Source organism: Ips typographus, linkage group LG2 (assembly GCF_016097725.1).
Source record: "Ips typographus isolate SLU linkage group LG2, UJ_Ityp_2.0, whole genome shotgun sequence".
Lineage (NCBI taxonomy): Eukaryota > Metazoa > Arthropoda > Insecta > Coleoptera > Curculionidae > Ips > Ips typographus.
In genome coordinates this window covers 22,663,653-22,684,655 of record NC_138423.1, presented here as the reverse complement: position 1 = coordinate 22,684,655, position 21,003 = coordinate 22,663,653, and the positions used below count along the sequence as shown (strand labels likewise).

The window sequence follows — 21,003 nt, the reverse complement described above, 5'->3', positions numbered from 1 at the left end:
GTGATACAATTTAGAATGAGAAGAGTTACCTGGTATAAACGGAAATTTTTGAATTTCAATTGATAAGCTACAAAAGTAATAAACCAATCGTAATTAAAACTACTACTACTAATAATATTTTAATATTTATATTGTTCTTTGATACTCAACAATAATATCCTAAAAATGTTTAAAGTAGGCTTACGCAACTATGGATACCGACAAACACACGTAAAAACAAAAGCGAAGCGAGTGATAAATAATCAATTTGTTTCCAAGTTTTCCGCAATTTTCCACGTAAAGTTTGATGAAATTCGCAATGGAAACGGATATTATATTAATTAGCGACACGGAAGAAACGAGAAATCGTGATGGTGATCAACAATGCAATAAAGCCGAGGTAAGTTTTTAAATTTTATGTATTGTTGCGACTGACATCTTTAGATAAAATGTCAGTATAATAAGCAACATATAGGTTAAAATTGAAATGCATAAAAAAACGATGAAATTGTATTTATTTGCATAATGGTTCAGCATTAAAACGTTAAGCAAATATTGGGCATATTTTTGGCAGTCCTCTATTTGGCTTGGGCAAATTGTTGTATGGAAATTTCAAAACTTTTTATTAGGCAAATCAGTGTTAAGAACAGAAAACCATGAGATCAATAGGATAGACAAAGATGGAAAACACTTGCCAAAGTTGATGTATGACAAAATAAAAATTCAACATCAGTTCAACATCACCATGGAACAGGTAGAGCGTAGAGCGGATGTGACGTAATTTGGCAAGACCATACTGTTACCAACTGTCAAATTACGTCAATGTGACGTCACTTTGATGAAAATGCCAAATCCATGGCGCGAGCATAGGGTTTTTGACGTCACAATGACGTAATTTGACAGTTGGTGAAATTATGGTTTTGCCTCTGCAAGTTTCAAAACGAATACGGCCCTGGAAATGTTGGTTTTTTAAATATTTTAACTGTTACGAAATACTACACAATTGCAAATCTAACAATTTTTTGTAGATTATTGAAATACCAGATGATTCTGATGAACTTAGTTTAAAAGAGAATAGTTATCCAGAGTGTATTGTCACTAGCAATGAGCCGATTGACTTAACTGTAAATAAATCAATGTTTCCTGGAAAAGACAAGCAGTTGGTAGGTTTTATCAATTTTTTTTTTTAAGTATTTAAAAACCAGTGAGGAAATTTGTATTGTTTTATAGCCCCATCAAAGTGAATACCCAAGCATCAGAAATAATCCCCAAGTTCTAATTAAACAAAACAATAACTACAAGCCGACTGGTTTTCAGTATCCGAGAACTTTTGCACAAAATCCCACCAAATCCCCTCAACCAGAAGTAGAAATAAGGTTTAATTTTTGATTTATCCATAATAATTCTAAATTTGCGTAGATTTGGTCTAGAGTTGTAAATAATTGCAATACCATCCAAGCCCACAATAACGAACCTCAATCTTACCGCAACTTTTACAATAAGAAATCCAATTTGCCATATTCTCACGTGGGCAGTTCGTATAATAACATTTCTCGTAACTCTGTCCTTACCATCCCGATGAAAAAACAAAACGTTTTGAAAACGGCCAAGTCACTTTTTTCGAAACGTACTCGCACATTGTACCATTGGATGTATCCAAATTCGACCGCCCAACAAATCAAAGAGGCAGTCTCCAGAACGTGGGAATCGATGCCTTACCAAGAAAAAAATATTTATGTTTCACAGGTAATTTTATATTATTTATGTAGAAAATTTAAAATTGTTACAATACAATAATAAATTTTCCACAATATCACACAAATTTTTTGTTTATTATTGTAGGTGTTGGCTCGTCCTGGTTCTAGCACTACTAATTTAATGGTAAATCCACAACTTGGACAGATACAAGCTTTACAGCCACAGACTAGATGTTCAATCAATCAGTTCAATCCAAAATCAACTGAATTACAAAATGCTATATCGAGTATATCGAACGAAACAAATGAATTAACCGTAAGTGTGAAAAATTTTAAATTACCCCTACGAAATTAAGGGTAAGAAAGAGAGAGACAAATCATTGTAATCCAATACGTTTTCGAAAAAGCTAATAAAAAACGATTAGATTTTAGGATCAGTTTGTCTCATTTGAAATCATACCCTGGATTTAAGTAGTCATGTGATGAAGAGACAAGTGACGTTATATTTATTTAGTCCAGGCAACCTGACGTGTCATTTCTTGTATGGAAAGTTTACTATATTAAAAATCATCCAATATACCAATTTTTAATATTCTCTCTTAGTCTCTGTTTGTTCTTATGGAAACACATGTAAAATTATTGATTTTTGTCACATTGTGAACTTGTTATCAGTTTGATAACATTTTGGTGAATACGATCATTATAGTCATAATATCATCTTTTTCCAGAAGCCATTGGTTTGCAATGGTTTTCAACTACTTATTGCTACCCAACTGATTTCGTTAAATTAGATAATTTAAAATACTACTTGCAGTCATCAAGTTCAATATCTTCAGAGCCCGAAATGATGAATCACTTGACAAATAAACCATCACATTATTTGACCTCCACAAATCAGGAATTTGACGATGATCCTGAATTGAACAAGGAATTAATTCAGTTTTCCTTAATATTTAAGAATTAATTTTGTTAAGTGATGTATGATATATCGTTATTACACGTTACGCTTTGTTTTTTAATTAAGTTTTGGAAAAACTGTACAACTTTCTGTTATGTGAATCCTGTTTCTAATTAATACTACCAAAAATAACTTCTTTAACGGTGTTATGACCAGTAAATAAAATAGTAAATGTCAAGTATCATACATGAAAAGGAGTAAGTTATTAGATAAGTCAGCCAAGTATGACTTCTTTTCATAAAATTTGATTGGCACCGCTTCAGCGCCATTTTTTAATATTTCCTCTAGAAATTTCCATCTAGATTCGTATAAATAGCATACAGTGCCATCACATATCGGCTATTTTAGCTGACGTGCAAACACTTTTAAACATCCAAGCGCATGTAGGATAAAAATATAAAGTTGTATGTGAAAACAGCTGTATAACAGTTTAAGTGTGAATTCAAGAAGTGAAAAATGCCTTTAAAAGTAGCTTGCAGGGCCAGTGATACCGACAAACATGAATGGGACGTCACGTTCCTACTTTTCCATAAAGGAAAGCTGTACACTGCCTCGGATGATGGAAAAATCAAGGTAAAGTTCATTAATCGTAAAACTACCGGTTTCTAGAAACATCAATATTCAGATCTGGACAAACGATTTAATTAAAAAAGCTGAGGTGGAAGCTCATCCCTGTTCGGTTTACTGTTTGGCAGCCAACGAGGATACGTTGTTTTCCTGTTCAAACGAAGGCACTATCAAACTATGGGAGTTGGACACTTTGAAAGCGAAAGAAACTTTGGTTCAAACTACCGAAGTGGAGTTCTGGAGGGTTGCTTATTCTCAAGGTTGCTTATTCGCTGGAGACGATCATGGAAACGTAAATAACTTTAACAATTATGTGATTGCTAGATTATCGTGATTCGTTGCAGATAAACGTGTACAAAAACAAAAAACTGTATGGGCAGGTTAATATTGCTGAACCTATCAAAGATATGGCAGTGTATGGTAATTTAGTGTTTACTGTAAAAGATTTGGACTTGGTGGTGACTGAAATCAAACTAGAAGGTATGCTGATGTCTAGACTCCGGATTAAAAAGCACAAAAGTCGTGAAAAAAAGCAAAATCATTTTCCTCAAAAAGGCATAAAAAGCTTTAAAAATGCACAAAACTCTTTCAGAGATGCAATTTTTTTTTTCAAAATGCTTTAGAAGCACGGAAGATTTTAGACGGTTTTGAAAATTTAAAAATTTTGTTTGAACTACTTGAGAGCATTTGGAAGGTTTTTGGACTGTTTAAACAGCATATTGAAGGTTCTGGAATGCTTTAGAGGCATTTGGAATCTCTTACACGGTTCACAAACGTTTTTGGAAGCTTCTAAACTGCTTTAATATCTTCTGGGAGCTTCTAGACTAGTGGAAGAGCATTTGGAATCTTTTAGACTATTATAAATGCTTTTGGAAGCTTCTAGACTGTTTTGAAAGACTTCCGACTGCTTTAGAAGCATTTGGGAGTTTCTGTAGTGTTTTGAAATCTTTTTAGACTACTTTAGGAGCATTTGGAAGGTGTTTCGACAGTTTAAAGAGCCTTGAAGGTGCTGGACTGCCTTTATAAGGCATTTGAAACCACCTTGTAGACAGTTTTAGAAACTTTTGAAAGCTGTTAAACTGCTTTAGGAGCATACGGAAGCTTTTAGAGTGTTCTAAATGCTTTTGAAAGATTCTAGGCTGTTTTGAAAAACTTCCGACTGCTTGAGAAGCATTTTGGAGTTTCTGTAGTGTTTTGAAATCTTTTTAGACTGCTTTAGGAGCATTGAAGGGGCTGGACTGCTTTTAAGACATGTGAACTTGAACTTTTGGAAGCTTTTAAACTGCTTTAGAAGCATACGGAAGCTTTTAGACTGTCTTGAAATTTTTTATCAGCTTCTAGACTGTTTTGGAAAGCATTTGAAACCTTGTAGACGGTTTTAGAAACTTTTGGAAGCTGCTAAACTGCTTAAGAATCTTACGGAAGCTTTTGAGAGCTTCTAGATAAATTAAAAAGCATTTGAAAGCTTCCAGACTGTTTTGGAAGGCTTTAGACTGCTTGAGAAGCAGTTTTAAAACGTTTTTAGACTACTTTAGGAGCATTTGGAAGGTGTTTGGACAGTTTAAAGAGCCTTTAAGGTTCTGGACTGCCTTTAAGGCATTTGAAACCATGTAGACGATTTTAGAAACTTTTGGCAAGTTTTAAAAGCATTTGAAAGCTTTTAGAAGCTTCTAGGCTGCTTTGTAAGCTTTGCAAGGCATTTTAGAGGTTCCATAATGTTTTGGAATGTTTTTACATTTTTTTAGACTACTTCAGGAGCATTTGGAAATTTTTTGGTCAGTTTAAATTTGTAAATTGATACTTATACCTTTTGCTACAGGCTTTTGTCGTTCAGAAGCTTTTAATATCTCAATATATCAATATTTTGTCAAAGCAGTTATTAGTTTAGTTTATTTTTAAAAACTTGAAAGACTTCTTTTGTAAAAAACTAGTTAAACCATACAAAAATAGCAATAAATAAGAACAAAAAACTAAAATAAGCACAAAAAGAAGAAAAAAGCAAAAAAAGCATTTACAAAATCTGTCAAAAAAGCAAAATTTCTAGAAATCCGGACTCTACTGATGTCAATACAATTTGTTTATGAAATTTTTCAATTGAATAACATTTATCGGTCAGCCAATAAACAAACTAGACAACATTTGTGTGATTTCAGGAGAAAAAATTCAATATGGTACTAAAACGTCATTTATGGGAAGATCACCGGTAACCCTGATTGGAAATAAACTATTCGCTTTTGCAACAAGAGAAGGAAAAGAAATTCAACTTCACGAAATCAGTGTTGAATCTGGATTCAAACAAGTCGCCCGAATCACAGTTAGTACCAAAACTGTTTACCTATCCAAATAGCAAACAACGATTTTTCTAACTTATTTCTAGAATGGTTCAGATTTTATAATCAATGCTATGGCGGGTGTGAAATGGAACGACCAAGACCAATTCTTCAGCGGTGGATGGGACAAACTATTGAAACGCTGGACCATCAAAAATAATTGTCCCAGCAACGAAGGAAGTGTAGATGTAGATGTAGTGATAAACGCTATAATATGTGGAGAAAATGGTCAAATATACGTTGGAGGAGCTGACGGACATTTAGTTAGGGTTGATGTTGTGTAACTATGGTGACTTTTTTAGAACCAAACAGTATTTTGTATTTAAGCCACAAATTATCTTATTTAAAATTAGAGAAAGCTGAAAATGTATTAAATTATTTTCTTCCAAAATGTCACAATTTACAAGGAGTGCAAAAAGGAGCGAAGTTATTGTTATTATTAGATCTTAGAATTTGACGCAAGTCTACATGTGCAGCATTTGTGTAACTCACAGCACAGTAAAGTGGTTTGTGATTGGTCTCTTTTTCTTGATCAGTCACAAACTAGCATAATACTTCTTCCTGCTTATAGGTATAACTTGACTAATTATTATTTCTATTTCTTACAACAACTTTATTGATACGAAGAAACGCACCGACAAACGTAACTTTTAGCAAACTTTCATCACTTTACACACATCGTTTAGTTAATTCAATTTAACTTTCAGGCTTGAAATACCTAAAGATTAATTATCGTACTTTAGTGATTTTATTGTAATTAAAATTTTGTAACAATGATGACAAACTAGTTTTGGGCATGACAATATTTACCGACCTTCGTCAGTTTCCGCAGATAGGAACCAAAGGTCCCCACAGTAAACAAATTGTGTAACCAAAACCATTTTTACTGAACTGAGAAGTAAATAATATTTTTACAATTTGATATTATGAAATTTATTAATTTGCATAGTTTTGCCACAAAATTTGCACGGTCACTAAACGCATTGTTACTTTTTTTGCGTGTGAATTTAAAGGTCTACTGCCTTATGGTTAATAATCGACACTTTCAGGTAAACGGATAATAATTAATAAAACATAATTTGGCCTTATTTATAAATCTGATTTATCACCATTCAACCTCTACAGAAACCACTTTTTACTTCTGTTAAGGAGTTTATGTAACACATTTGGGTAAAGGTATTTAACTAAAAATTGTAGGGAAACTTTACTTTAGTAATTTGCGGTTGAAAAATTTCAATGCACAATCTTCGACTGCATTGCATTCCTTAACATCAAGAGCATTAAGTCATGTGCATTTATTAATGTCATATGATATAAACTTAACTTATAAAAATTTGATGATTTATAGGAAATTCAATGGCTGTTGATGCAGTTAAAGCCAGATAAATATGTAAATTTATAGAAAATAAGGTAGCTGAAGCTGAATATGGACATACAAACTTGCAAATCTAGAGAAAGAGTTGAGTTATAAACTTTTCTCTAACCCAGATTTTAAGTAACTGCAAATATACAGATTGTTTGGAAAAACTGACATAAAATTAATTTATTTTAACGATAAAATAATAATATTGTAGATTTGTAAAAAATTAGATGTGCCCCAGCCTTTTCGCATGACCTTACATGTTGAATTTCCCCTTTTATTTCCCAATAACTTTAGCTAGCAATTGTTCATATTCACTAATTTGATCCTGGTATAAGTGTAATTGAAAATTAACCAATCATTCTGCAACGATAATTATTAGTGCGTTATTCAAAGCGTTTCATTAATTACCCCCACGAAGAAAGTAGGTCATTATACTCCAGAACTGATCAAGTTTTTTTCTCTTATTTTAGGCCTCTTCGGCAATTAGTGATCTGTAGAGTGTATTGAAATGGAAATTTGTTTGTAAATAGTTTCAGTTTTCTAATTTCCACAATAAACAAATTGCTTTATAGATTATTTGTTTAAACGAGATGTGATAATGCTATTATAATATACAATAAGGCTAGCATATAATGATTATTTTGATTAGAATTTTGGAGAAAAAAAATTTTCAAATTTCTTTCTTTATCTTTTTAATTAAAGAAAAAACCCACAACATATCTAAAAAGAACTAAGTAAAACTTTGACACCCTGTATCTTCGTTATTGTTCAAATTTTGAAAAATTTTTTGAAGCCCTATTCGCAGATGAAAGGAAAGCACCAACTTTGGAATCACCCTGTATTTTTCCTATACTGCAAAACCTAGCATAATATAAAATAAAAGTTTTACTGGAATTTATAAACGCTACTTTAAAGCAATTTTTCTCAAGAACCAGAGGATTTACCCACACTTAGCTGAAAGTGAGGTGGCCCATAATTAGTCATTACAGATTATTTTCTTAAAAATGTGTTTTTACCACTGATTTTAAGGCGCAGCGTCCGGAATGCGGACTTTTAAGCGCCATTTTTTTAAAATGCAGCTTGATTGACAGTTTTTAATTATCAACCGAGCCCCAATGCAATCGAATTGCGGTAAGGGGTCCCCTTTCATAACACTGAGCCTATTGTAAAAAGCTTGTCTACATAATATTAGGCCAAAAGTTCATAAAAGTTGATTCAATTAACAATTACAATTGTTTTATATGTTAAAAGGACAAATGTCATGTGACCCGTTCCGAAGCTGGAGTCCTTAGTTAGTTTTCAATTTCTTAAAGACCAAATATGAAAAATTTCTCATAAACAGTAATAAAGAAAATCAGTTGTTTTTTGACAACATTGCAATGAGCAAAACTGATAATTATGGATAAAAAATTAACATAATTTGACAGATTTGACATTAACATTTTTGACACACATTGTTTTGAATGTGAGGTTGCTAATTCAAAACCTTGATTTTTATTAGATTTTTACCAATGTGGCCAAGGGAAAATGCTGGAAATAGTTTTCAGCTTTAGAAATCCACTGCTAAGGGGCGTTTCGATATCACTAAAAGGAAAAATGCCCAAAAACTCCCCAGAAAATTTAAATGGAAAGATATTGTAAAAATCTCATAAAAGTAATCCCCTATTCTCTACGAAGAATTTTCCTATTTAACTTTTTTTTCTATCTCTTCAAATAAAGTGGTGGGAGTAGTCCAAAGTTTGCTTTGAAAGAAATGAAATATCTCGAAAACGGCTAATCTTAAACTTTCAGAGTTTTTGGGCATTTTTCATTTTGAGTGGTATCGAAACGCCCCCTAGCAGTGGATTCAGAAAGCTGAAAATTATTTTGATTATTTTCTCTTGGCCACATTTACTAAGAAAACAAATTTCTTGTAGCCATACTACTATTTAATATGCATTCATTTAAATAAAAAATTAAAGGTGCAATTGCTTAAAAAACTGACAATCCGGTTTTTTCCATAAAATTGGCTTTTCCTCTTTTTCAGAAGTTGGCCTTTTAAGAAAAATGTAAAACAGTTGGAAAGTTTGTTTGGTCAAGTCAGCCCCAATAATAGTATAAAAACATTTTTTAAGTGAATACAGGATGTGTTGGCACTTTTGCATTATTTCACTATTAGTTTTGTTAATGACTTTTGTTTTGATTTCAAAGCGAAGTACTAAAAGCTAACCAAATCTCAAATAATTTTTTTCAACGTTTGCATTAAAATTATACGGTATGTTATTTAATAAACCGAAAATCAAATCAAATTAGAAGAGAGTCATATACGTAAAAATTGTATTGTTGCCAAAGTGTAAAAAAACTAAAAAAATAAAACTGTTATATAATACTTAAAAAGAAAACATATGTTCTCCGCAGGCTAGAAGCCATTAGAATTATTTTTCTCTAAAATTTTTCAAACCATTCACCTCTAAAAACATTTAGCTCTATTTTTTAAAATGTCAATACCACCACAATGAAACGTCAAATCAACTTGATTTCCAAGCAAAAAATGTTTTTTTAGTGATGGGTGACCTGTAAAGTAACTACTTTACCAGGAAAATTTAACCGGTAAATTACTCCCTAAATTACAAATACTATTGTTTTTTTTTGTAGTATTTCAAAAATGTGCTTAAAACAGCAATTAATTAGACCCACACATTTATTGGTCAAATTGGTATTTACTAGTAAAATTGGTAAATTACTGTACTAAAATTGAAAAAAAGCGGGAAAAACAATGGTTTGAATTATAAAAAGATATCAAAAATTAGGACACAGTATTACATTAGCTTAATGTGCTGCAAGCTGTAAACAAATTTATTGCACTTTCAAATGCAAGTAGGTCTAATGAAGGACATATAATATTAAGAACCAAGTGATACAAGAAATATTAGGGACATCGTTAATAGACCATACAAGGATAAACATAACCAAAAATTTTATAAATATGGATTTGTAATTTAGGTGATTTTTGCAAACAGCTGTGCGTAGAGCCTTTATTAAACGAAATGAAAATGCAACAACATAAAGTAATTAAATTATCAATAGCTAACATAATAACTGATATTTCCAAACCGACGAGATAAATGGCCTACTGACCAAAATGAATAGCAATTATAAGATTGTACGTACTCATATACAATCGTTTTCGTAAAAGTGGAAGATGTTTAGACAAAAATTGGTAATCGAAAACTCTAGTAATTAAAATGTCAAGACATATACCCAATAAACTTTAGCAGAATAAGTGAATTGAGTAATTTCCGATCATGACACAAATAATTTCGTATTGATATAAGTATAGGCGCGTTTGTAGAGATTGAACCAGTAATTGCGAGTACCCCTTTATACGAGGAAATAGTAATCGGGTAGTGTTGGGACTTTTCATGTCTCGGACTATTAAATATTAGAGAGGTCGACCAGAACCGTTTTAAAAATCGTAACAGGCGATATAAAAGAAAAAACACTAGACATTGATTGACTAGTTCCTAGATCAAAATGGACTTAACAGGTGCTAAACTGTGGGTACTTTTGTCCGCGACAGTACACGTCGGGTACTGTTGGTTCGGGTTCGGGGATTTCGGCGGTTACACGGCACACCATGAACCGGACAAATTCGGACTTCCATCGTCGCCCGCTTCTGGATACCACAATCAATCTGGATTATATTTGCCCAGCGTCTATTCACCTGAACTTTTCGATTATCACGCGTTTTCGGAACAAATTGAAGAGGTGATGAGGAGGTATCAGCACACCACTTTGTACCAGAACAATGAGAGGTTTTATCATCACAGGCATACCTCGGTAGATCCCTGCCACCAAGGTAATTTTGTTTTTTTTTTAGAGAAAAGTTTAAAAGTGATATTTTGTTCATACATTTTTTCAAACCAAATTTGTTCAGTTCAGATAAATCACGTACTTAAGTTTCTAAATTGCATTATTTAAGAAGAGTTAATATACCAGTTTAGAGGATTGCTCAGTGCAAATAATAGAAGACCATTTTGAGTATAAGATCTCTGGAAATATCCTCTGACTCCTTTAGAGATTTTAATAAAAAAATGCATTTTCTCTAGTTGTAATGAATTTTTATTTCATATTTTAGTAGGCAATTTATCATAAATTACATTAAGTCGAAATTTTGCATTTTTTTTATACTTAAGTGTCTTCAAAAATGTTATACGATATTTTAATCACTCTATAAAATCAATAATACATTTGACAGATTTAAAATACTGTGAATAAGTTTTAGGTCTTCCAAAAAATACAAAAAGCTAATTCAGCCTTTGATTATGTGGAAAGTTATCTAAATTTATAATTTCGTTCTTGACTTATCTGACTTATAAAATAAAAATATATTAATAAGTTATTCAAACAAATACATGGTAATAACACTACCTAAAATATAAACATTACGGAACCATTTTTAATTAATTAAGAAAATAATATTTTCAAAATTAAATACTGATTTAACTACACTGTGAGTGTTGTACGTATCTAATTATTATTTTTTTAAATAAGACACACTATATTCTCGTCAAATTATACAATGTGTACAGGTTAAGGAGAACACTATAAAGATCTTGAAAAGAGACAAAATGACAGAAAACGTAGATTTTTCTTCGATTTAACCAAATCTGTATATCGAACCGTTTTCAAGATCTCCATAGTGGCCTTCCTTATCCTGGACTCACTGTGTATTATACAGGGTGTTTGAGGTTTTAATAAGCAAACTAAAATTGCGTATTTATCGTCCAATAACTATAGTTTGCTATGCCAATAATGCTTCCTTAAAGAAATACAGAAGGTTTAAGTTTTAATTTTCTCTTCTTTTAGTTTTAGCCCCCCAAACTTTATTTCTAGTGCGCCAATGAAGTTGTTTTCTTAAAAATTTAAAATTCTATTCGTTTTAGACACTTTTTATAGAATTAATTTTACCGTTTTCAAGCAAATTGCATTTTTACTTTCAGAAAAAACGTCTCAATTTTATAATGCACATTCGTAGAGAAATTGGAGTGTTTTTTCTTCGAAAACTGTGACAGGTACGGAAAAAGTTTCTAAATTGAACAAGAAATTTTAATCGTTCTTAAAAAAAACTAAAGGTGCATCACGCAAAAGCCTGTGGAAGGAGAAAAGGGGGCCAAATCCTAAAAATAACACCCTGTAGAATGTAGAATATTGGAAAAAGTTTTAGAAAATGGACGACGTTATAAAAAAACTTAGTACACCACTACATTAACATTTTGAAAAGTTTAAAGATACCTGAAATACGGGGGGTGTCTCAAAAGTTACATTTTCTCAATTTTGTCCTGTATCTAAAAAACGAAAAGGGTTATGAAAATTCTACTGACGCTAAACTTAAATTTAAAGAAAAGTAGCAAATAAGAATGATCGATTCCAGTAAAATGCCGTCATAAAATCTGAAAAGTTTCTTTTGAACATATTTTGAAAACTTTTTTATATTTGTAGACTTGATGGTCTTAATAAAACACAATTTTAAGGAAACTGCACTATAATCCATAATTTATAACAACATAACAAGCTTATTAATAAGATAATTCAAAGTATTTTATACTTGCATTTGTTGTAACTGTTTTCCGTCTAAAAGCTTGAAAGTGACACATTTAAAATCCAACATTTGGGTTTTTAGCAGCCATCATTATCTTAAAATTTTTTGTAAATACCACCCCAAACTTTTATGAGTTAAATAATTTTCAATACTTGTTTGATTAAATTTCCGCTTAAAATTGCAAAAATCCACTGCAACCGTTAATTTTTGAAATTATTCAAAAAAGATTTAAATTGTAAATTCGGTATTTTTGAATCTATTCTAAGTGTTGTTGGTAAACAAAGAAAATTATTTCATTCAAGGTTCGGTAATCGAATCAAGATACCAATCATTTAATAGTTGCAGAACCGAATGGTTTTACTAATTAATACGTTCTTCCTCGTTACCGAATGAAACTTCCTTACACAACGTCAAGAACTGAAGCGTAACCTTAAAAAAAATATTGCATCCACAATATGAAATTACATAGTGCAGTAATGGCAAATAGTTAATAGTAAAAATTCCAAATATCATGACCTAGCCTATAATAATGAACTTGAACTGCACCATCCAAATCGAATTGGACATAAAAAAGGAACTTACTCAACATCAACGACCTTAAATCGCTAAACAAACCGCAAAATGAAAGAGAACGTTACCGAGAGCTTGCAAATTGTGCGGAAGTTTTATTTAATACTTTCTTTTTAATTTTTAATTACCCTTGATCAATTTACGTACCTTGTCGAATTTACTGTCAGGAAAAATTTATACACTCATATAATATCAATTAAAAGGGATAAAAAGTGTTGCCCTTGACCTAATATAATTAGTTTTACATGAACAATCAGAAATTTTTTCGTTTTTAATACTAGAAAATTAAATTGTCTCTATATCGATAATGTAATATAGTGCAGTTGTGCAGAAAATTAATTAATGGGTGTACACAACAATAATTATGTGCAACTAGTTTTTTTTATGCAAACTGGTTGACCATTAGAAAATCGAAAAAAATCAGAAAAGTTGATTTATATACATTCTTTAAATCTGCAACTGTTCAGATTTTCTATATCAAATATACAGGGTGAAGAATCCTTTGATTGTTGATATTTTGACACAAACTTTAGGCGTGTCACTTGCCAACCATGGTTAATTATATTTCTTCATTGATTTATTTCAAAGCATATTACAACAATCCTGACGTTTGTTCCCCCAATAAGAGATTTATTTTTCGATAAATTTTTGATTTGCTATCAATTTACTATCTTTAAGAACACTAAGCCTAATATTTTTTTCTGCGTTCAAAGAGAGATAAAAAAATAAATCGTACGCTACACTTTTGAGACAAACAGCAAAGTCAACCATTTCTGAACTATTTTTGGTTGCGATAATGTAATACATTCATGGCGAATCCCATTACTTCTACCCTGATTTTGCAACTTTATAGCATAGTTTGACAGTTTGGACGTTAGTGACAGTTGTTACGTGATTGTAGAACACTATTTAGCTAGACGGTCACGTGACAATTGTCAAAATAACGGTAATAAATCTCAAAAACACGTTTTATATCAAATACTTCAAGAAAACGTTTCTAAACACTAATTTTGGCAACTTTAGAGCATAGTTTGACAGTTTTGACGTTAGTGACAGTTGTCACATGATCGTAGAACACTATTTAGCTAGACGGTCACGTGACAATTGTCAAAATAACGGTCATACATTTCCAAAACACGTTTTATATCAAATACTACAAGAAAACGTTTCTAAACCCTGATTTTTGCAACTTTAGAGCATAGTTTGACAGTTTTGACGTATTTTTTTTTAAGCTAATTTTGATCATACTGACTGATTCTCTCATCTTTATAACACATGGACTAACAGAAGATGTTCAGCTAGCATTTTGAACACAAATTTTTAATGGTTCACACTGTACCTATGTCTCAGCCTCGAATGCAACCCATATATCATATGTTTTCTAAATATGTTGACAACAGAATGGTGGGTATAGAAGCAATCACCCTTTTTTTAAGGAAATGCACCAACGTTTCGGTCTACATTTGGCCTTCCTCAAGGTTATTCTATTGCATTCCGCAGTCTCTCGTGAGCGATCAATTATTCTTTCTAAACATTATAAACACTGACAGAAACGTGTGGTTATTACAAGTAGTTTCAATCGCATATTATATGGTCATGTTTGTGTTGCAGGTTTGCCCTAGAAATACCAATTTATGCTTAAAAGCATTCTGGGGTTTAATTTATTTTTTTTTTAGTTATTTAACTTAACTTAAATAAAAATAAAGGATTTAAATTAAATGATCCAATATTCATAATTTCATTCATAAACAAGTTCAGCTATAAAATAATCATTTGTAAAATTAAAAATAATAAATAATGGCTAAAGTTACCGCACTAGTCTGAATTGGTATATTCTTGACAAAACGATGGAAAAGAAATTGGAGTAAAACGGATAAACCGGGAATGAAGGAAAAGCCAAATAAAATTCACATTTTATCACAACGAAAAGTGACGGAAGGTTTACGAATTAACCTGAATTAAACCAAAAGTTGAAAGTTCCTTCCTTTATGGGGCAATTTGCGTCACGTGACTTTGATAATTCAATTTTTGAGCTTGCAACACTGTAAAGAAGTTGAGATTGTCAAAAAAAAAGTCACGTGACCTTCAAAACGCAGTATAAACTTTGGAAAATTGATAAATAAAATTTAGGCAGTTGTAAAAACTTTAATTGCAAAATACACGTCACGTGACTTGGATAATTCAATTTTTGAGCTTGCAACACTGTAAAGGCCAGTTGATATCTGTCAAAATTAATCACGTGACCGTTAAAATGTGATTTAAACTTTAAAAACCAGGGAAATATGGCTTCTGCTCCCCTTTATGGGGCAATTTGCCAGAAGTTTAAAGTTGGTCAACTTTTAAGTTAAAATTAATTTAAATAATTAAATGTAAATTTAGTTTAATTGTTAATTTGGAGGTATAAACCGGGCATAAGTAAATTCACTGTCTAGTTAGGAAATACAACGATTATTTAGACGAGATTATAGTAAGAAACAATTACTAAGCATTGATCGCAAAAGTTTTTATTAAAACATAGAAGTTATAAAGACGTCGTCACAATAAGAGTGTCAAGTAAGATCAATTTCGCTTGCCTTCTAATAATGGAAATTCGCGCTAACCAAGTGATTGGTTCCAAGCTAGTTTGTGCCTTAATGCACCTTTAACCTTTATTTAGTTATTTATTGCTAGACGTTTTGCATATGGTATGGTCTGTGTGAAAGGCATCTACAAATAAAAAACTGAAATTTAAAAAACAAACAAAATTAATTAAGGACAAAATAGAATATGTAATATTTTAATTGAACTGACAACTTAACTGGAACTACACGGTATTGATAATTTGATTTTTTTTATTAACACTCAGTAAAGTCTTTTGACTGAAATTCTGTCGTGTTTTATAGAACTGATGGTTTTGGTACATTTTACCATTTTGGCTAATGACAACCTTCGAACAGTGGTGTGATTTACGCAAATACTTCCCATGAGGACTTATAATTTGCTGTTTTACTATTTAAGTCGTTTGATTTATTTACAAAATTTCGAAAATGATTGCCATACCATTGTCGCCATACTATCACAAATTACAAACATTTTCATCAACATTGCTGGCATCATGTGATCCTAAAATCGCCTGCATTGTTTTAGGTCACGTGCTTTGAGTTGCGGTTGTAAATTACACTGGTCCTACAAGCAAATAAAACAGAACCGTCATTTTTGGGGTTTCCCGACGTTGCCATATATCAACTATTTTTTAAATTTTTAGTTTACCGCCAAAAATGTAAAAATTTATGCGTTTCAATTATTATGCAAATCCACATGTAGCATTTTCAATAAAAAGCAGATTGTAGCTTGCTGCTTTTTCTGGACCAATCACAAACTACGTACAGTGCTGATGTGATTTACGCAAAATTACATCAGCGTAATTTGTGATTCTTCCAGAAAAAGCAGCAAGCTGAAATACTGCACATGTGGATTAAGGGTCAAATATATATAAAATATTGCAAATAGCAGATAAAAATATAAAAGAACTTATACAAATTTAAAATATTGGCATATGTTATTGGCTGTTAACATGGTCTTTGCCTGTTAGCGATATTTGTAAAAAATTGTGACATATCTCATTTCAATTTCATGAATAATGATATTACAACATTCGTTTAATCTAGGTAATGGAGAATTCGACTTTATTATTGCCGGAACAGGAACAGCTGGTGGTGTGTTAGCCAACCGATTGACAGAAGACCATTTTAAGGTCTTAGCCTTGGAAGCAGGTGAAGAATCCCCAACTTTATCCAACATGTTGGGAATTAGTGTTTACCTCCATCACTCTGGATTAAACTGGGGCTATAACACTACCCGCCAACGATATGGTTGTTTAGGTAAGCTAATAATTTATTGTTTCAATCTAAACAGAACTAAATGCCGATTTAATTAATTGAGGGTAATTAACAGTCGTACAGCCTAAATATTTCATTCGTTTACCGCTCACCTCGCAACGCTCGATTGTATACTACTTGACATAAAAGGAAAACCATTAGAAAATAATTCAATCACACCATTATTAAGCTGACTTTACCCCAAATCGTATTAGATTTATATGCGAAATTGCGAAACTGGGTCTAGTTTTCGTACCGTGTAAAAATTTAGGCATTTTTCAGCTTAGTTATACTTACAATTTAACTGCGTTTCTACGATAACGTTACCATATAGAGTAGGCTTAAATCATTTCAATGTGTGTAATGAAATTCAAGATTACATTCGGTTATTTGCTTGCAATTGAAGTCCATGAAATTTATCAATTTTGTATGTACAGACAAATTTATAATAAGTAAAACCAGTCTTTCTGACCAGTTTTTAGAATGGTGATTATACTACTTGGCCTTAAACAAAAGCTTTAAATATCTGCTTGATAAAATTTTCCAATAATTGCTTCTTGAAACACAAAACTCTCATACCTCTTATACTATATTATCTGTACTTATATCATTTATTGCGGTTTAATAATCTTGCTAAGAAAAAAAATTAATGATACCTGGATTTTAGTTTATGAATTTCCAAATGTGTGTATAGTGGCATTCCCCTTGGTTAGTTGGCAAGAAGGAAAAACCAAAGAACATGATATATTGCTATTGTTTGGGTAATGACATGGTAAAAAAATAGTTTAATTATTGTTGACTGCGAGTAATAGTGCTATTAATCGGTTAACAGGATACAAACGCAGCCATGTAAAATCATTGATGTCTGCAATCAGAAATAAAACTTATTACACAGATATTTCCATACAGGGTGGCCCAACGAACAGGTCACATATTAATTTCCACATAAATGTGATATTTAATTTCACCTTGGCTCATAATAAACCTCACATCATGAAAGTTGTCAAAACTTAACTCACATTTTAGGATCACGTGGCCATCGATGTTTCTATCCCAGAGGTCACGTGTTAGGTGGCAGCAGTGTCATAAATTTTGGAATGTACGTGCGCGGTCATCGTCAAGATTTTGATATCTGGGAAGGCCTAGGCAATCCGGGATGGGGCTACGAGGATGTGTTGCCCTACTTCAGAAAACCCGAACACGCCACCTTCAGGGACAACATTGATGCGGAATATCACGGGTTCGACGGTCCTCAAAGAGTCGGAGTGCCTGACGATTTACCTTTGATGGTTTGTATAAATTTTGTGTGTTAAAATCGCTATTGATCGTAAGTGTCCGTAGTCGGAAGCCATCCTCCAAGCCCACCAGGAAATCGGAAAGCGTTTAGTGGATTATAATGGAGAGGATCAGGATGGTGTTAGCCGGTTGCAGTTTTTCCTGGACAGGAACGTTCGAGCTAGCACTTACCATGCATTCATTGATCCAATTAGAAAAACCAGGAGAAACTTGGTTATAAGCACCAGGTCTTATGTCACTAAAGTACTGATAAAGAACAAAAGGTAATAACAGATAATATTTAACACAACTTAAAAAAAATTAGAAGAAGCTAAGAAATTGTTGTAAAACTATACATACACTTATTCAACAAAACAAATTTAAATAATCAGGATGCGCTGAGGAAAATACCTATAAAATTTACACTCTAAGATAGGCCATTTTCATAAATTTAGCTGCAGGTATTAGAGATTTGGCAACCTTGAAAACTGATATAGAAATGCTTCAAATTCCATCAACCTTCTCGAACTGATGGTTCTAGAATCATGGAAACTTAAATTTGTGAAAAAGATTTAAAAGGCAATTAGAAACCAACTATAGAGCTGAATCGATATTAAATATACTCGATTTCTCCAATCCCATGAGAGAACATCTAACGCAATCCAAATCTGATATATGTATATTTGCAACATCGAATGGTGTGAAAACGGTAGTAAAAGAACGATTTGGTGTTTAAAGTTCTAAAAATGGTAAATCAACGAGGTCATCAAAGATCTTCTCGATGTAAACCAAAGACGCAGAAAACCCAGAAATTATCGGCACTTAGACTAGTGAAAGTGGTTAGATGAATAAGATGCTTATGGTCTGCAAAGAAAAATGTCAACAATTTGCCAATTTAGTCTACTAAATAACCAAACTTAGGTTTTTTCTCAACAAAAATACTCCAACGTAAACTCAACCTCTAAAAAAATACCCTCTAGGTTATTAGAAAACTCATTAAAACTACAATCTTTTCTATACTGTAAAATTGTCTAGCTATATTTGATAAATCAATCAAATTCACTCAAGGGTCTTTCAGCCTGTGTAACAACTAACAAAACATAAGCACTAATTGCTTTTTTTCCTAAATAAAACAGAGCTTATGGTGTTGAATACGTCCGAGATGGTAAAACATGTTACGCCACTGCCAAACGTGAAGTGATCCTATCTGCTGGTGCCATCAATTCCCCCCAAATTCTTATGTTGTCCGGAATAGGACCGGCTGAAGAACTCTACAGACACGATATTGACGTCATAGCCGATTTGCCTGTAGGCAGAAACTTGCAAGATCACTTGTTCTTCCCCGGAGTGTTTTACAGGTTAAAACTTATTCATCGTGGGTTGGGGCCAACATTTAATTAGTGCGATTTTCCAGAACACCTCATAGATACTATGGAGATATGAGTACCCTGGAGAGGGTAAAAAGATGGACCGAAAACCGTAGACCGTTAACACCCAGTTTAGGACAAAGCGCCATCAGTTTCTTCTATTTCGAAACTGGAAGGCCTGCTATTGAACTGTTCTTCTTTGGACCTCCTATCGTATCCTCGGATTTAGCTTTCATATTTGGGTAAGTTGATTTTTTAGTGTAACATTATAAAGGTTAACATGTTGATTTTTAGTTTTGACGAAGACCATATCAACGCATTCAGAACCCTGGACCCCGAAACTGATCTTTGCGTCAACATAGAGTTGTTGCATCCCAAATCAAGGGGCACCGTCACTTTGCGATCCAAAAATCCTAAAGATTTTCCTGTGATCGATCCCAACTACTTCTCTGACCCTGAAGGAAAAGATTTGGAGAATATGTACTTGGGAATCTTGGCAGCATTGCAACTCAATAACACCTACGCTTTTAAAAAACTCGGAGCTGAATTATTGATTATTCCATTCCCTAACTGCGACTTCAAGTACGAAAAACTGTCAAAGGAATGGTGGTACTGTGCTTTGAGGAGTATTGCAACAACAGTAAGTGGATCCTAAGAACACTTTTGATAAAACTATTTGGCTACGTTTAGTTAGTTAAATTCACTTTGACATACCCAATTTTCAGCTTTTCCATCCAATTGCCACCACCTCAATGGGTCCAGATCCCGAAACGTCAGTAGTCGACCACGAACTGAAAGTACACGGTATCCACGGATTGCGTGTGGTGGACGCCGGCATAATTCCAGATCATATTTCCGGCCATCCAAACGCAGCTGTGGTAATGATAGCCGAAAAAGCAGCAGACACTATCAAAAAGGAACACTCAATCCATTCGAGTTATCCCGAAGATCATGAAAACACCTATTCCTTCAAAAACGACGATTATTATAAAAAGTGATAGCCGGGCAAACGCGTTAGCTAATGATAAGGCCAGTTTGCCAAACCTTTCGATTGGGTTTTAAGCTGTATTTGCTCAATCACACAGGTATTAAACGTATTCCTATTAGGTACTTACAAATGTTTATTTAATTTTGCCATATAAATGTATGGATGATTTTTGATATAAATGTACAAGTCAACGATTTTTTATAACTAAATACTTACCAAGTTACCAGTTTACACAGCAACAGAATTCCTCGGTTACCCTAACTTAAATTGTAGTTAGTTGATATTAGTTAATATACTGTTTTAAGATTCTTTAAGTAAATTATATGAAATATTTTTATATATTATTGTGTAGGTATATGAATGAAGATAGTGTTTAATAAATTTTTTATATTGCAGTTGCATCTTAGGAATTGTTTTAATTCATCCCATCCAGTTTGTCAAAAACATGAAGACTATTTTCTAAAGAACAAA

At 32.5% G+C, this 21,003-nt stretch overlaps 3 protein-coding genes across 6 annotated transcripts; all 3 read left to right on the top strand.

Annotated features, from left to right (window-relative positions):
* Window positions 1-173: 173 nt before the first annotated feature.
* On the top strand, window positions 174-2,680 carry LOC145725709 (uncharacterized). Of its 4 annotated transcripts, none has more exons than XM_081974568.1 (6): window positions 174-379; window positions 1,008-1,142; window positions 1,210-1,344; window positions 1,399-1,725; window positions 1,822-1,992; window positions 2,102-2,225. In XM_081974568.1, the coding sequence occupies exons 1-6, from the start codon at window positions 287-289 to the stop codon at window positions 2,126-2,128; spliced, it is 888 nt and encodes a 295-aa protein (XP_081830694.1). In that variant the 5' UTR covers window positions 174-286; the 3' UTR covers window positions 2,129-2,225. The 4 variants fall into 4 exon arrangements, with proteins under 4 accessions (XP_081830694.1, XP_081830692.1, XP_081830693.1 ...); XM_081974566.1 differs by lacking the exon at window positions 2,102-2,225 and adding an exon at window positions 2,491-2,680 and having other exon boundaries at window positions 176-379; XM_081974567.1 differs by lacking the exons at window positions 174-379; window positions 2,102-2,225 and adding exons at window positions 432-733; window positions 2,491-2,680.
* Window positions 2,681-2,887: 207 nt separating this feature from the next.
* Window positions 2,888-5,901, top strand: LOC145725710 (uncharacterized). Its single transcript, XM_081974570.1, has 5 exons — window positions 2,888-3,207; window positions 3,260-3,493; window positions 3,546-3,681; window positions 5,355-5,515; window positions 5,579-5,901. Exons 1-5 carry the CDS (start codon window positions 3,091-3,093, stop codon window positions 5,813-5,815), a joined length of 885 nt encoding a protein of 294 aa, XP_081830696.1. The 5' UTR covers window positions 2,888-3,090; the 3' UTR covers window positions 5,816-5,901.
* A 4,341-nt stretch (window positions 5,902-10,242) lies between these two features.
* LOC145725674 (alcohol dehydrogenase [acceptor]-like) lies at window positions 10,243-20,933 on the top strand. The gene is made up of 8 exons (XM_081974511.1): window positions 10,243-10,732; window positions 16,693-16,905; window positions 17,929-18,191; window positions 18,244-18,461; window positions 19,314-19,535; window positions 19,592-19,786; window positions 19,839-20,184; window positions 20,270-20,933. The coding sequence occupies exons 1-8, from the start codon at window positions 10,408-10,410 to the stop codon at window positions 20,540-20,542; spliced, it is 2,055 nt and encodes a 684-aa protein (XP_081830637.1). The 5' UTR covers window positions 10,243-10,407; the 3' UTR covers window positions 20,543-20,933.
* The last annotated feature ends 70 nt before the right edge of the window (window positions 20,934-21,003 follow it).